This window comes from Schistocerca cancellata, chromosome 1, assembly GCF_023864275.1.
Source record: "Schistocerca cancellata isolate TAMUIC-IGC-003103 chromosome 1, iqSchCanc2.1, whole genome shotgun sequence".
Taxonomy (NCBI): Eukaryota; Metazoa; Arthropoda; class Insecta; order Orthoptera; family Acrididae; genus Schistocerca; species Schistocerca cancellata.
Window position 1 is genome coordinate 411,379,456 of NC_064626.1, and position 14,703 is coordinate 411,394,158.

At 41.2% G+C, this 14,703-nt stretch overlaps 1 protein-coding gene and 1 long non-coding RNA gene across 3 annotated transcripts in view; one reads left to right on the top strand and one right to left on the bottom strand.

Moving 5' to 3' along the window:
• Positions 1 to 14,703, bottom strand: part of LOC126175750 (uncharacterized) — a 443,006-nt gene that overhangs the window by 251,828 nt on the left and 176,475 nt on the right. Inside the window, exon 2 of one of the 2 annotated variants that reach the window (XM_049922719.1) lies at positions 3,092 to 3,289. The exons of the other annotated variant lie outside the window; for it this stretch is intronic. Coding sequence (XP_049778676.1) covers positions 3,092 to 3,289 — 198 coding nt within the window. The remainder of the gene's footprint in view (positions 1 to 3,091; positions 3,290 to 14,703) is intronic. 2 annotated transcript variants of the gene reach the window in all.
• The window catches only part of LOC126175788 (uncharacterized), a 510,800-nt gene that overhangs the window by 205,767 nt on the left and 290,330 nt on the right, over positions 1 to 14,703 (top strand). The window lies entirely within an intron of this gene.

A 14,703-nucleotide genomic window follows, 5' to 3' on the forward strand; every position in this document is an offset into this window, starting at 1 on the left:
GATTGCTGATCAGTCCGCACAGAGATAGCTTGCGACCAAACTGTGAAATGGGATATTTCCATTATGGCATGACCTTTGCTATGTGCAATGGTATTCACTCTGTTTTTTCGCTTTGACGTATCACTCTTGTTTCATTTTACATACGACAAATGAGATAAATCAGCTCGAGAGACACAGCAATTGCACATGTATTCCAATACATTCGACACGATCTGTAAGCATTTGTAGCTAATATTAACATTGACATGCCAGGTGATGAATTTTTGTCAGGTGAGCTTACTTTGCGACCGTCGACATGAAATAGTACAATTGCAGTGATCTCAGTTTTTTTTCCTTATGATGCTTAATGGTAGAGCGCTAGAAAAAAATGTGTAAAAGTAATTATAACGTTTTAGAACCACGCGGTGCTGAAACTTGACTCGTGTTTATGAACAAGCAGCAGCGTGAAGATGCATCGCGCTTCTATGCTGTAGTGAGGCACAGCATTATTTCAGAATAAGATTACAGGCGTTCGGTCTATAAATTATTCGCTGTTTTTTTCTTCGTCGCTGCTGTTCTGTCATCCAGTAATAACTGATTTTTAAAAATACGAATTTTTATATTTATGTATATTTTTACCCGAGACCTTGCCTAACTAGTCTCCCACGCCAGGGCGCCGCCGCAGTCCACATTATTTGTACGTGAGCGTTTTACGGACGAGGAATATGCTGATGTGGTCATCTTTTATGCATGCGGGGCAGTTCAGGCTTCCGTGTCTGCGTAAGAGTCGCCTCACGTCACACCCCTACCATTTCTATCTTGTAACCAGGTGACAAAACAGCTTTCTGTGGAGTCGATCGTAATGATAAACGTCCAAAACATAAGTAACTAATGAAAACTGTATATCAGATTCTGGTTGAGAAGTCACATTTACAAACCTTTCGCCAAATCCCACGAAAGAGAAGATTGACAACAGGGTGCTACATAAGACGTGCTGAACACGTTAACATAATCTCCATCGTAAAATTCATCACGATGTAGCTAAAGTGCCACTGTAAGAGAGCCGTGGGTATCCCATGTTGTAGTCTGTTTGTGTGCTAAGTCTGTCATCATTATGACATTGTGTTTATAGCTCTGTGATGCATGGGCGAGTGCATAGCATAAAATAAGCGACTTCACTGCACTGTATTACTCTGCTATTCTGATACAATGTGTACGCTCACTCCTCGACCATGTTCCCCTGTACCTTTAGCTGCATTTGCGTAAACGTAATAGCCACACAGGCTGCTTATTAAGAGACATAATGTTCTTGCAGCGATAACTGTCTGAAATTCTGTTACTATGAGGAATATTCACTTTTACAATTTTACCAGCAAGTGGAAAGCTGGTGGCTACCGCTCCTATTCACCAAAATGTGCTCCGACGCCCTTAGTTGAATTCCAGATCTGTTGGCAGTGCAGTATGTGGATGGGAGATGTAAAAGTGTCGGTGGTTATCCGACTAATGGGCGGAGACCTTAACTTCAGTGGTTTCTCTGATACTCATCAGAAAGTGCAGGCGATGTACCAGTACCAAATCATACCCGTCTCTGATCTCTCTGCTTGATAACAATACAAACATAGCACTATATTCTTGACGGCGCAGTGAGAGTAGTTTGCAGTTGTACGCGATACACAGATTCCTCAATTTATGAAATAGTGGAATAAGTCACCACAAAAATGAAAATGCTGAAATGAGAGGACTGTAATTACACCTCTTTGGGTCTACCAGTTAGTAATGCTACAGGACTATATTTTTCTTAAATTTAATCAACACCTGACCACTAAGTCATCGCACATATTTACCGCTGAGGATAGCAATCAATTTTAAACTGTGTATTTACTAGTATTTTCCGAAGTGAATAGATAAGAGTGGACTAGGTCGTCTTCTCTTCGTGGTCATACGATATTTTTTTTCCTAAAAACAACATCAACAACTATTACAGGGCAGATTAAACCTACGTGGAAAGTTCAGTCTGACAAAATTCAGTGCGTTTGCTCGTTTCAGTGAGAATTAACAGTAGTATAATTTGGCTAAACAACGACACCTAACACTTCGCGCAGTGTGAGTAATTCAATTTATTCTGTAGATCAGCTCGTCAAAAGACCGACATTCCGTTCTAATGACCGATATATACGTCTTCACATCAAACGTCTAGGAGTGATAGAACACGTCATGGGGAACAAATTTTGCTAGGGATAAATTTTTCGCTGACGCTTCCCGACGATGTTAGGCGTCGATTTAATAAATTCAACAGTCCTGGGATGTCGAGTTTTCACCAAACTAGTACCATCTAGTAACCATTTGTGCTGCATCTGCATACTGCTATAATTTGGTGGAATTATTTTTCAAGAAGAGAACATTAAGAATGTGTTTCTCTAAAGGGAGAAAGATATTTTTCCGCAATTAATAATAAAATGCCAGAATGAAATTTTATCTCTGCAGCGGAGTGTGCGCTGATATACAGTTTCCTGATAGATTAAAACTGTGTGTCGGACCGAGACTCGAATTCGGGACGTTTGCCTTTCGCTGGCAAATGCTCTGCCGACTACGCTATCCAAGTACGAATGATGACCCGTCCTCACAGCTTTACTTTCGCCGATACATCCTCTCCTACCTTCCAAAAATTGACACAGGCTCTCCTGCCAAAACTGCAACACTATCCTCTCTTGCAGGAGTGCTAGCAAGTCTTGCAAATTTAGCGGGAGAGCTTCTGTGAAGTCTGGGAGGTAGGAGAGAAGATATCGGCGGAAATAAAGCTGTGAGGACGAGTCGTCAGTCTTGCTTGGATAGCTCAGTCGGTAGGGCACTCGCCCGTGAAAGGCAAAGGTCCCGCCTTCGAGTTTCGGTACGGAACACAGTTTTAATCTGCTGGTTAGCTAAGTAAAATAATGATCCCTAGCGTCGCCAAGAAGCATCAGTGAACGTTTTGTCACTAACAAGAGTTGTTCCCCGCGACGTAAGCTGTCACCCCTAGACGTTTGATGCAAAGACTTTTAAACACTCTGCGTAGGGCAGGCGAATTAGTGCAATAACTGAAGGTAGAGAGAGCGTTCCAGCAGTAGCGACTGACCGCAAACGAGCTGCGGACAGCATTTCCCCGGTTGAAGCTGCAGGCGACAGCCCGGCGGCAGCTGCTGCGGCTGTGGCATACGGGGGCACACTTGCAGGCGGCACTGCAGCGACCCCGAGGAGCAGCGGCACGATAGGCACGGCTCCGCGGTCGCCACCACACCGCCCTCCGGTACCGTGACGCCCTCGTGCCGGCAACCTGCGCACGCAGCCACAGCCATCAGATACTGATCGCTGTCTCCCTTACAGCTCACACTCTACAACCCTTACAGGTCCTTATTCCTTCCTTAGAACACTTACACGTAAATACGGGGTTGCTCAGATAAAACTAGACAGTGTAAGTACAACGGAAATGAAACAAAATTGCAGAACCGAACAGCTAAAATGGACTTACCATTTATTTATAATGAAAAATACATTTATGTTGAAAGTGACCCTATGCAGTATCAATACAGAGCTGTGCACGTCTAAGCATATTCAAATACACCCGGAGTAATGTTCGGTAATGTTGTGAAATCCGGCAAACGTGATGGCCATAATGTTTGCTGACAGTTCGTTCCTCAGTGAAGACATTATGGACTCTTCAGGAATACCTCAGACTTATAGCATGTTACACCATCTTGCTGGGAGAAACAGTATTGTCTTTCATATTCAGTGAGTTAAGCACAAAATGTACAAAAAATTTCCATGTATGCAACCGTGTTGAGGGTAGTGTCAAAAATATCGGTGCAATAATGCGCGTTCCTGTTACACCGCACCAAATACCGATTTTTTCATCATGTAGTGGGTCCGTTGCCCAGTGCCTCGTATTCTGTGAATTCACGTGACCGGGAAGATGGAACTATACTACATCACTCATGGTGTAATCAAAAGGGGCCAACAAACCATGGTTGATGTTATTCAAAAGCCACGTGCAGTAATCTGCATGTTTCTGACTGTCAACCTTCCGTAATTGCTGCACAACCGTCATAAGATGTGGCTTCAAATTAATACTTTTTTCTGTACCCATTGGCAACTAGTCCTACTCTCGTACGCCTGTTGGACCAATTTACGTGTAGACTTCTTTGGGCTCTGAATAATCCCTCGGCAAATGTTTGCAACAACTTCTGGTGTACGAACTGAAGGAATTCTTTGTCGGTTCACATTTTGCACAGGTCTGAAGGTGCGGCAGTTTTATACAGATTCCGTACCGCTCTCTTTGCTGGTAGCCCTCCATCCGGATACTTGACCCCGAAAACTTCGCGAGTTTCCTTAACCAAACCTGTTTTCACATATACTTCCACAATTTCAGTTCTTTCTTCTGCCGAGAAAATAATTTTGGAGACCTCAAAGAGAAACGTCTAACTTCGCTGATGAAATAAACTGAAATGCTAACAGAAGAATGCAGACAATCGATTACTATATAAAACTGTCCACTGTTGCAGCTGTTTACGCTTGCATTCGCGGGCTACTTTTAACTGAGCTACTCTGTGCAAACACGGTACACACTGTTTCCTTATGATAAGTGCTAAATCCCAGAAGACAGAATACGCAATTGAAACTTTGATTTAAATGTGTTATCAACAATCCAGAGATCAGTCGACAATACTTGATTCCGACAATTTTAGCTTAGTTTACAATTATGGTAATTAAACAGCAACATATCTCTCCACAGGGGGCATCATCAATGACCAGAGGGACCACACATCGAAGTCCCCGCACCGAAGATACAGAGTTCGCGAGGAAAACTTTGCCGCATATGCTTCAAATGACGTCTTAAGAGTCATGAAATATTCTTCGCAGCACAAGCACGTGAATAGGTATTTCCGTATTCAGATTGGCTGCGTACGATGGAGTGACTTAAAAATGATGATTCAAATGGCTCTGAGCACTATGGGACTTAACTTCTGAGGTCATCAGTCCCCTAGAATTTAGAACTACTTAAACCTAACTAACCTAAGGACATCACACTCATCCATGCCCGAGGCAGGATTCGAACCTGCGACCGTAGCGGTCGCGGGGTTCCAGACGGAAGCGCCTAGAACCGCTCAGCCACAACGGCCGGCTAAAAATGAAAAAAGCGTAATTTATTCTACATATTCACTTCACTGATGAGTTACAGAATCACTTTTTAGGAAAAAAATCCGTGAAATATTATAAGAATTATAATGCATGTTTTATATGTTAATTACCGACTTTTATAGCTCTAAAGAAAGTCTTATTAAGACCAGACGCGTTTCACTTTATTCTAAAGCATCAGCAGTAGTGTGGTTTTTTTTACCTTACAAGTTTGTTTGCAGTTTGCAGTGAAATTGGGATTGTGAGGCCGAAAGTGCAGGAGGTCAGGTCCGTATGTAGGAGGATAAGAGTGGAGAAACTTCAGGATAAGGAAATCAGGCACAAGTACATAACAGCGATCTCAGAAAGGTACCAGTTAGTTGAATGTAGTCAATTACAGTCATTGGAAAAGGAATGGACAAAGTACAGGGACACAGTACTAGAAGTGGCTAAAGAATGTCTTGGAACAGTAGTGTGTAAAAGTAGGATGAAGCAAACAGCTTGCTGGAATGAATGATACAGTCAAGGCAGCCTGTAAAAGGAAAAAGAAGGCGTATCAAAAATGGCTACATACCAGAACCCAGGTAGATAGAGAAAGCTATGTTGAAGAAAGAAACAAAGCCAAACAGATAATTGCAGCATCGAAGAAGAAATCGTGGGAAGACTTTGGAAACAGGTTGGAGACTATGGGTCAAGCTGCTGGAAAACCATTCTGGAGTGTAATTAGCAGTCTTCGAAAGGGAGGTAAGAAGGAAATGACAAGTATTTTGGACAGGTCAGGTAAACTGCTGGTGAATCCTGTGGATGCCTTGGGCAGATGGAGGGAATATTTTGAAGAGTTGCTCAATGTAGGTGAAAATGCGATCAGTAATGTTTCAGATTTCGAGGTAGAATGGGACAGGAATGATGATGGAAATAGGATCACATTTGAGGAAGTGGAAAAAATGGTCAATAGATTGCAGTGCAATAAAGCGGCTGGGGTGGATGATATTAAGTCGGAACTCATCAAATACAGTGGAATGTCAGGTCCTAAATGGCTACACAGGATAATTGAAATGGCCTGGGAGTCGGGACAGGTTCCATCAGACTGGACAAAAGCAGTAATCACACCAATCTTTAAACATGGAAACAGAAAAGATTGTAACAACTACAGAGGTATCTCTTTAATCAGCGTTGTGGGCAAAATCTTCGCAGGTATTGTTGAAAGGAAAGTGCGAGTATTAGTTGAGGACCAATTGGATGAAAATCAGTGTGGGTTTAGGCCTCTTAGAGGTTGTCAGGACCACATCTTTAGCTTACGGCATATAATGGAGAAGTGTTATGAGTGGAACAGGGAATTGTATCTATGCTTTATAGATCTAGAAAAGGCATATGACCGGTTTCCTAGGAGGAAGTTATTGTCTGTTCTACAAGATTATGGAATAGGAGGCAAACTTTTGCAAGCAATTAAAGGTCTTTACATGGATAGTCAGGCAGCAGTTAGAGTTGACGGTAAATTGAGTTCATGGTTCAGAGTAGTTTCAGGGGTAAGACAGGCTGCAACCTGTCTCCACTGTTGTTCATATTATTTATGGATCATATGTTGAAAACAATAGACTGGCTGGGTGAGATTAAGATATGTGAACACAAAATAAGCAGTCTTGCATATGCGGATGACTTAGTTGTGATGGCAGATTCGATTGAAAGTTTGCAAAGTAATATTTCAGAGCTAGATCAGAAATGTAAGGACTATGGTATGAAGATTAGCATCTCCAAAACGAAAGTAATGTCAGTGGGAAAGAAATATAAACGGATTGAGTGCCAAATAGGAGGAACAAAGTTAGAACAGGTGGACGGTTTCAAGTACTTAGGATGCATATTCTCCCAGGATGGCAACATAGTGAAAGAACTGGAAGCGAGGTGTAGCAAAGCTAATGCAGTGAGCGCTCAGCTACGATCTACTCTCTTCTGCAAGAAGGAAGTCAGTACCAAGACTAAGTTATCTGTGCACCGTTCAATCTTTCGACCAACTTTTTTGTATGGGAGCGAAAGCTGGGTGGATTCAGGTTACCTTATCAACAAGGTTGAGGTTACGGATATGAAAGTAGCTAGGATGATTGCAGGTACTAGTAGATGGGAACAATGGCAGGAGGGTGTACACAATGAGGAAATCAAAGAAAAACTGGGAATGAACTCTATAGATGTAGCAGTCAGGGCGAACAGGCTTAGATGGTGGGGTCATGTTACACGCATGGGAGAAGCAAGGTTACCCAAGAGACTCATGGATTCAGCAGTAGAGGGTAGGAGGAGTCGGGGCAGACCGAGGAGAAGGTACCTGGATTCGGTTAAGAATGATTTTGAAGTAATAGGTTTAACATCAGAAGAGGCACCAATGTTAGCACTGAATAGGGGATCATGGAGGAACTGTATAAGGGGGGCTATGCTCCAGACTGAACGCTGAAAGGCATAATCAGTCTTAAATGATGATGATGATGATGATGATGATGAGTTTGTTTGCTAGGATCATGAACGCATCGCATGCTTTACTTACTACAGTAAACATTTTAATCCTTATCATTATTATTCATGGTTTTGTGTTGTTTGCTTCATTCTTCTTGTTCTTCTACGTGAATGTTTGGATATTCAGCACACCGCACTTTCACTGCACTAAATATTCACGTTTCTGTGTTGAGAAGAACTACTGTCATCTCGCCATTTCGTGTGTTTCGTCTTGCTATTGCGGGATGTGTTCGTCTTTTGTTTGTTTTGGTAGTGGTTGGAGTCACTGCTGTCTTTTCTAGTCGGAAAATATAAACATTCACAGAGCGATAACAGATGCTGCCACCTTTACCAAAACAAACAAAAGACGACCACATCCCATAGCAGCAAAATAAAACACACGAAATAGAGAGAGCATAGTAGTTCTTCTCAACATTGAAACGTGAAATATTAAGTGCACTGAGAGTACAGTGTGGTGAAACCCAATACATACACGTGGAAGAACGAGAATAATGACATAAACAACAGTAAAACCGTGAATAGCGATAAGAATCAAAAATGTTTATAGTAGTAAGTAAACCTTGCGAACTGTTCATGATCCTAGCAAACATAATTGTAAGAGGAAAAAACCATATTGTTACACTGACCACTGAAAATACTCTAGAATAAACCGAAACGCATCTGGTCTTATAAGACTTCCATGACAGTTGCAAAAGACGATAATTAACAAATACCAATGGCATATCTGCAACTGCATAAAAAGAAGCCCTAAACAAAGAAGACAACATGTAATTTCGGTTGTGTTCCAACTATAACACCATGCAGAGCCGTATTAAAAGAATTGTGATATTTTGGCAACTGTTTCACATTATTTATATTCATTAATATCCTTTGTCGTAACCAGTATTTCTCTTCCCGAATAAATCTTCCACTCTGCAGAAGATTATGGGCTATAAAGACAATTCATTAACCTTCCAAACTCTATAGCTGAATGACGAAACCGGTAATATGAAAAAATTTATTCCTCCATCATGTGCCGTATAAGGCACGATGATCTAGGTTGACACTAACCGATATGAGTTGGTTCGTCTGCTCTGCCTATGTATGTCGAATTTTTCTGAAGAGGAAAGAGGTTTGTCTGTCTAATGGGTGAGTTTCGAAAGGAGGAAGATCGGTGGCTATGGACATAATGTATATCTATGGAGTGAGCATAGGCTACTGCGCATTTAACAACGTGAAACCGGGCTAGTCACGTGGATGATGGTGCATCTTTACAATTTGCAGTAATAACGAAACTTGAATATTACACGTATTCGCCTTGTTTTATCTACGTTTTGCACGTTTGAGTTTTAATAACAGCTATGGTGCAGTATTGTCATTGCTACAGATCTAAACACAAGTTTGTGAAAGGAGGATCAGTTACTTTTCGGAGGTATGTACAACAAATGCATAATTTTAAATGTTTTATTGATGTGAAGTACTTTATATGTTGAAAAACATCGAGACATGGTATTATAAAAGCTTGTATTGTGGAAATAATTTCTGCGATTTTAAAGCCATGTGTTTACGAGACAAGTGCTAGATAAATTTGCAAGTGTGTTTGAGTAAAATGCCAGTCATTGCACACATATACTGACGCTGTGTTCATATGCAGATGAAATTTATGCATGCCAGTGCTTAATTTCCTCCAATTCATGCAGGTTCTCAAACCCTTGTGTGTATCTAAATATCAATGCATGAGACAGCCTGTTATACTGGGTCACTGTAGCGTAATTAATTAGAACTGATTCGACAATATGTGAATCAGTGCAATAGAAAACCTAAAAAAACTTGTTGGCTGTCAGTTCTGTTATTACTCCAAAATTGGAGCATTGATCTTGTAATTTTTTGTGCATAGTGTGTGGCTGTACTTTTCTGATGAGATAGCGAAAAAATATTATTGATATTTTACTTTTTTATAAAAAGCAGAAGGGGTATTGAAAATAATAATGGAAAAGTAGGTGGTTCAAATCGCTTACCGGACTTACGTAAAATTTTCATAGTTACGTAACAATTTGTTTTTTCATGACACTTTGGCACGGTCTGCAGTGTCATTGTAAGTAATTAATTAGAACAGAGCTTCGACAATATGAATAAATGCAAAGAAAGCGTTCGACAGTGTAAAATGATGAAAGATGTTTGAAAGTCTGAGAAAAATAGGGGTAAGCTGTAGGGAAAGATGGGTGTATACAGCATGCACAAGAGCCAAGAGGAAACAATGAGACTGGAAGATCGAGAATGAAGTGTTTGGATTAAAAAGGGCGTAAGACAGAGAAGTAATCTTTCTCCTACTTTTCAGTCTATACATCGAAGAAGAAATGGGACAAATAAAGGAAGGCTTCAAGAGCGCGATTAAACTTCAAGGTGACATGATGTCGATGATAAGATTCGCCGATGAAAAAATGGTTCAAATGGCTCTGAGCACTATGGGACCTAACATCTATGATCATCAGTCCCCTAGAACTTAGAACTACTTAAACCTAACTAACCTAAGGACATCACACAGCACCCAGCCATCACGAGGCAGAGAAAATCCCTGACCCCGCCGGGAATCGAACCCGGGAACCCGGGCGTGGGAAGCGAGAACGCTACCGCACGACCACGAGCTGCGGGCTTCGCTGATGACATTGCTATCCTCAGTGAAACTGAAGAAGAATTACAGGGTGTGATGAATGGAATTAACAGTCTAATCAATATCGAATATGGACTGAGAATAAATCGAATAAAATGAAAGTAATGAGAAGTAGGAGCAATGTGAAGTAGGAGCAATGAGAACTGCGACAAACGTAACGTCAGAATGGACGATCACGAAGCAGACGAACTTAAGGAATTCTGCTATCAAGGCAGCACAGAAACCCATGACGGACGAAGCAAGCAGGAAATAAACAACCCACTAGTACTGGCAAAAGTGTCGTTCCTGGCCAAGAGAAGCTTATAGGTATCAAACACTGGCCTTAATTTGAGGAAGAAATTTCTGAGAATGTACGTTTGGATCACAGGATTGTATGGTAGTGGAACGAGGACTGTGGGAAAACCGGAATAGAATATCATAGAATCATATGAAATGTGGTGCTACGGAAGATGTTGAAAATTAGGAGGTCTGATAGAATAAGAAAAGAGGAGGTTCTCCGCAGAATCACCGAGGAAAGGAATATATGGGAAACAAGATCAAGAAGAAGGGACAGGATGACAGGACATCTGTTAAGACATCAGGTAATAACTTCCGTGGTACTAGAGGAAGCCGTAGAGGGTAAAAACTATAGAGGAAAACAGAGATTGGAATACATCCAGCATATAACTGACGACGTACGTTGCGAGTTTGGCACAGGAGGGGAATTCGTGGGCGGGCCACATCAAACCAATCAGAGGACCGATGACTTGAAAAAGAAATGGCAGCTTGCGGAGACCCTGGTGGAAGTGGTTGCAGTAGAAACTATTTGCTTTCTAAAAGTTGTTGCTGTTTCTGGTCTGTGATAACAAACTGTTTCAGGTGTAAGAGCTGGTATTGTCTTACATTTATGTGGGCTGAGGTAGACGGATGGAGCACATGGACAAGATGTATGACCGAGCGAGGTGGCGCAGTGGCTAACACATTGGACTTGCATTAAGTAGGACGTCGATTCAAACCTGCGTCCGGCCATCCTGATTTAGGTTTTCCGTGTTTCCCCTAAACTGCTTCAGGCATGTGCCGATATGGTTCCTTTGAAAGGCCACGTCCGATTTCCTTCCTCATTCTTTCGTAGTCCGATGGTATCGATGACAACGCTATGTGCTCCCCTACCCCAAATCAATCAGCCAAGATGTGTGATTGTGCGGCGATCGTGACACAACCAGACATTACCAAAAAGGAAGCGATGGTCCACTTCTGATTGTGTCAAAACTAATGTTGGCGAACATGAAGGTCATTTTGTTGCCATTATCTCTTCTACACGTCTAAACAATATTAGTATATTTACTTCCATATTCACTTGTATATTCCCGTAAGTTTAAAGAGTTAGTAGTTGATTTGGTTACGCTTATTCTGCCTCGTGAGTAAGTGAGGAAAGAAGACAGCTGAATATTGGTGTAGGTTAATTCAGGTAATTGAAATTTCTAACGAAGAATAACAATTGAGAGGCTAGCATAAAAGGTTGAGATTTTAAGATGTTAAATTATAAATTTTATTGTCAGTATTAGTATGGCTGTAATATGATTATTAAATATTGGCTTCAGAAAGGAAATAAATTCGTTGCAAGTATTTACGCCGCTTTGGATAATCGTATAGAGAGTTGATGTTGGGTTATCAGTGACCAAGTTGGAGTGACTTCGCAATTTTAGAACAAATTTTTAAATTGGTAATTTTGTCCCTGCTCATTCGATCGTTCCACCCCTGTCCAATGTAGCCCAACTAACTGTTAAAATCCTTATATAGTACCATTGATTTGTACTGTCCCCCCCCCCCCCCCCCCCTGTATCTCGCATTGAGTTAACATGTCCCGTCCCCCTGTATCTCGCATTGAGTTAACATGTCCCGTCCGTTAATGATTTATGTCTGTACATGAAGTGATGTAATTGAGCTAACCGAGAATTCGTCAGAGTTTGTAGTTGTACCGGGTCCATCTTCACATTATAATGTTTGTGTGCCCAGACATAAGAAGGATCCGAGTTTCCGTCTTTACAGTAATGTTCATACACTTGCGATTTACTTCACAACATAGTCGAAGCGGGATAAAATCCTGAGTATGTGTTCAGTGTTAGAGAAGATATAATATTTGATTTTGCTTGCGTGCACTTTCGACTTGTTGACAAGCGCAGCTTTACTAACTTATAAATCAAAATGGAACAATCTTTAAGCTCACGTAAAACACCAATATTTATCGCTAAATCGTGAACCCGTATCAACAAGGGCAGAAGGAAAACCTAAAGGCGAATCTCTGTTTCCAAATATTTTTTCGTCAAGCTCTCATTGTTTCCGTAATAATATTATGATGAGTGCTGTAGATATCAGAACTAATGGTTCAGCAAGCAGTTGCGATCGCTGGTATTCCGCAAAAAACAAAGGTGAAAAGCTACTAATTAAGTACTACGTCGATTATTCCTAATAACATTTGTTCGTATAGAAAAGTTCAGAAGAGTTTTGACTGAATTGTGGGTTCCTTGGCAGACAAACGCCAGTACGTTCATGTTGAGGAAAAGTCATTATTAAACACAAAAGAAGTGTTACTGAGCTATTACTTGATTGACTGTTCCGTCGGTTCTAGGTAGAATAATGAGTGAAAACACACACAACACTAATGTAATAATGAATATTGTAATATATAATAATGAATCTTATTTGTTTCATAGACCGGTTTTCGGCTGTTATGCCGTTATCAGGTACAAAGATAAGTAATTGGTGAAATTTTGTTGGATCAAAGATTTTAATTTAGTGCGCCTACAGAGTATACCCATTTCAAGAGGTGGAAAATGTTAACGTAAGGTTTGAAAATAAAACAAGACGTATTATTCTTGTCTAAATGCGATGTAAGATTATTTGACTAAGATAAAATATGTGGCGTATATGACTATATATACACCGAAGAGACAAAGAAACTTGAACACTTTCCTAATATCGTGTAGGGCCCCCGCGAGCACGCAGAGTGCCACAGCACGTAGTGACATGGACTCCACTAACGTCTGAAGTACTGCTGGAGGCAATTGACACCATAAATCCTGCAGGGCTGCCCACAAATCCGTAAGAATACGAGGGGGTGGAGATCTCTTCTGAACAGCACGTTGCAAGGCAGTCCTAATACGCTCAATAATGTTCATGTCTGAGGAGTTTGGTGGCCAGTGGAAGTGTTGAAACTCAAAAGAATATTCCTGGAGCCACACTGTAGCAATTCTGGACGTGTGGGGTGTCACATTGCCTGCTGGAATTGCCCAAGTAAGTCGGAAAAGGGTTGCACTTTGGTCGCACTGAACGACTCTCTTCAGTCGTCGTTGGTCCCGTTCTTGCTTGCAGCAATGTCGGAGACTTGATGTTTTACCGGATACCTGATATTCACGGTACACGCGTGAAATGGTCGAACGGGAAAATCCCCACTTCATCGCCAGTCCCTTCGCTTGTGAGCCGACTGTAATACCACGTTAAAATACCTGTTGTTGTTGTTGTTGTGGTCATCAGTCCTGAGACTGGTTTGATGCAGCTCTCCATGCTACTCTATCCTGTGCAAGCTTCTTCATCTCCCTGTACCTACTGTAACCTACATCCTTCTGAATTTGTTTAGTGTATTCATCTCTTGGTCTCCCTCTACGATTTTTACCCTCCACGCTGCCCTCCAGTACTAAATTGGTGATCCCTTGATGCCTTAGAACATGTCCTACCAACCGATCCCTTCTTCTAGTCAATACCTCCTCATTAGTTATGTGATCTACCCATCTAATCTTCAGCATTCTTTTGTAGCACCACATTTCGAAAGCTTCTATTCTCTTCTTGTCAAAACTATTTATCGTCCATGTTTTACTTCCATACATGGCTACACTCCATACAAATACTTTCAGAAACGACTTCCTGACACTTAAATCAATACTCGATGTTAACAAATTTCTCTTCTTCAGTAACGCTTTCCTTGCCATTGTCAGTCTACATTTTATATCTTTTCTACTTCGACCATCATCAGTTATTTTGCTCCCCAAATAGCAAAACTCCTTTACTACTTTAAGTGTCTCATTTCCTAATCTAATTCCCTCAGCATCACCCGACTTAATTCGATTACATTCCACTATCCTCGTTTTGCTTTTGTTGATGTTAATCTTATACCCTCCTTTCAAGACACTGTCCATTTCGTTCAACTGCTCTTCCACGTCCTCTGCTGTCTCTGACAGACTTACAATGTCGTCGGTGAACCTCAAAGTTTTTATTTCTTCTCCATGGATTTTAATACCTACTCCGAACTTTTTTTTGGTTTCCTTTTCTGCTTACTCAGTATACAGATTGAAGAGCATCGGGGAGAGGCTACAACCCTGTCTCACTCCCTTCCCAACTGCTGCTTTCCTTTCATGCCCCTCGACTCTTATAACTGCCATCTGCTTTCTGTA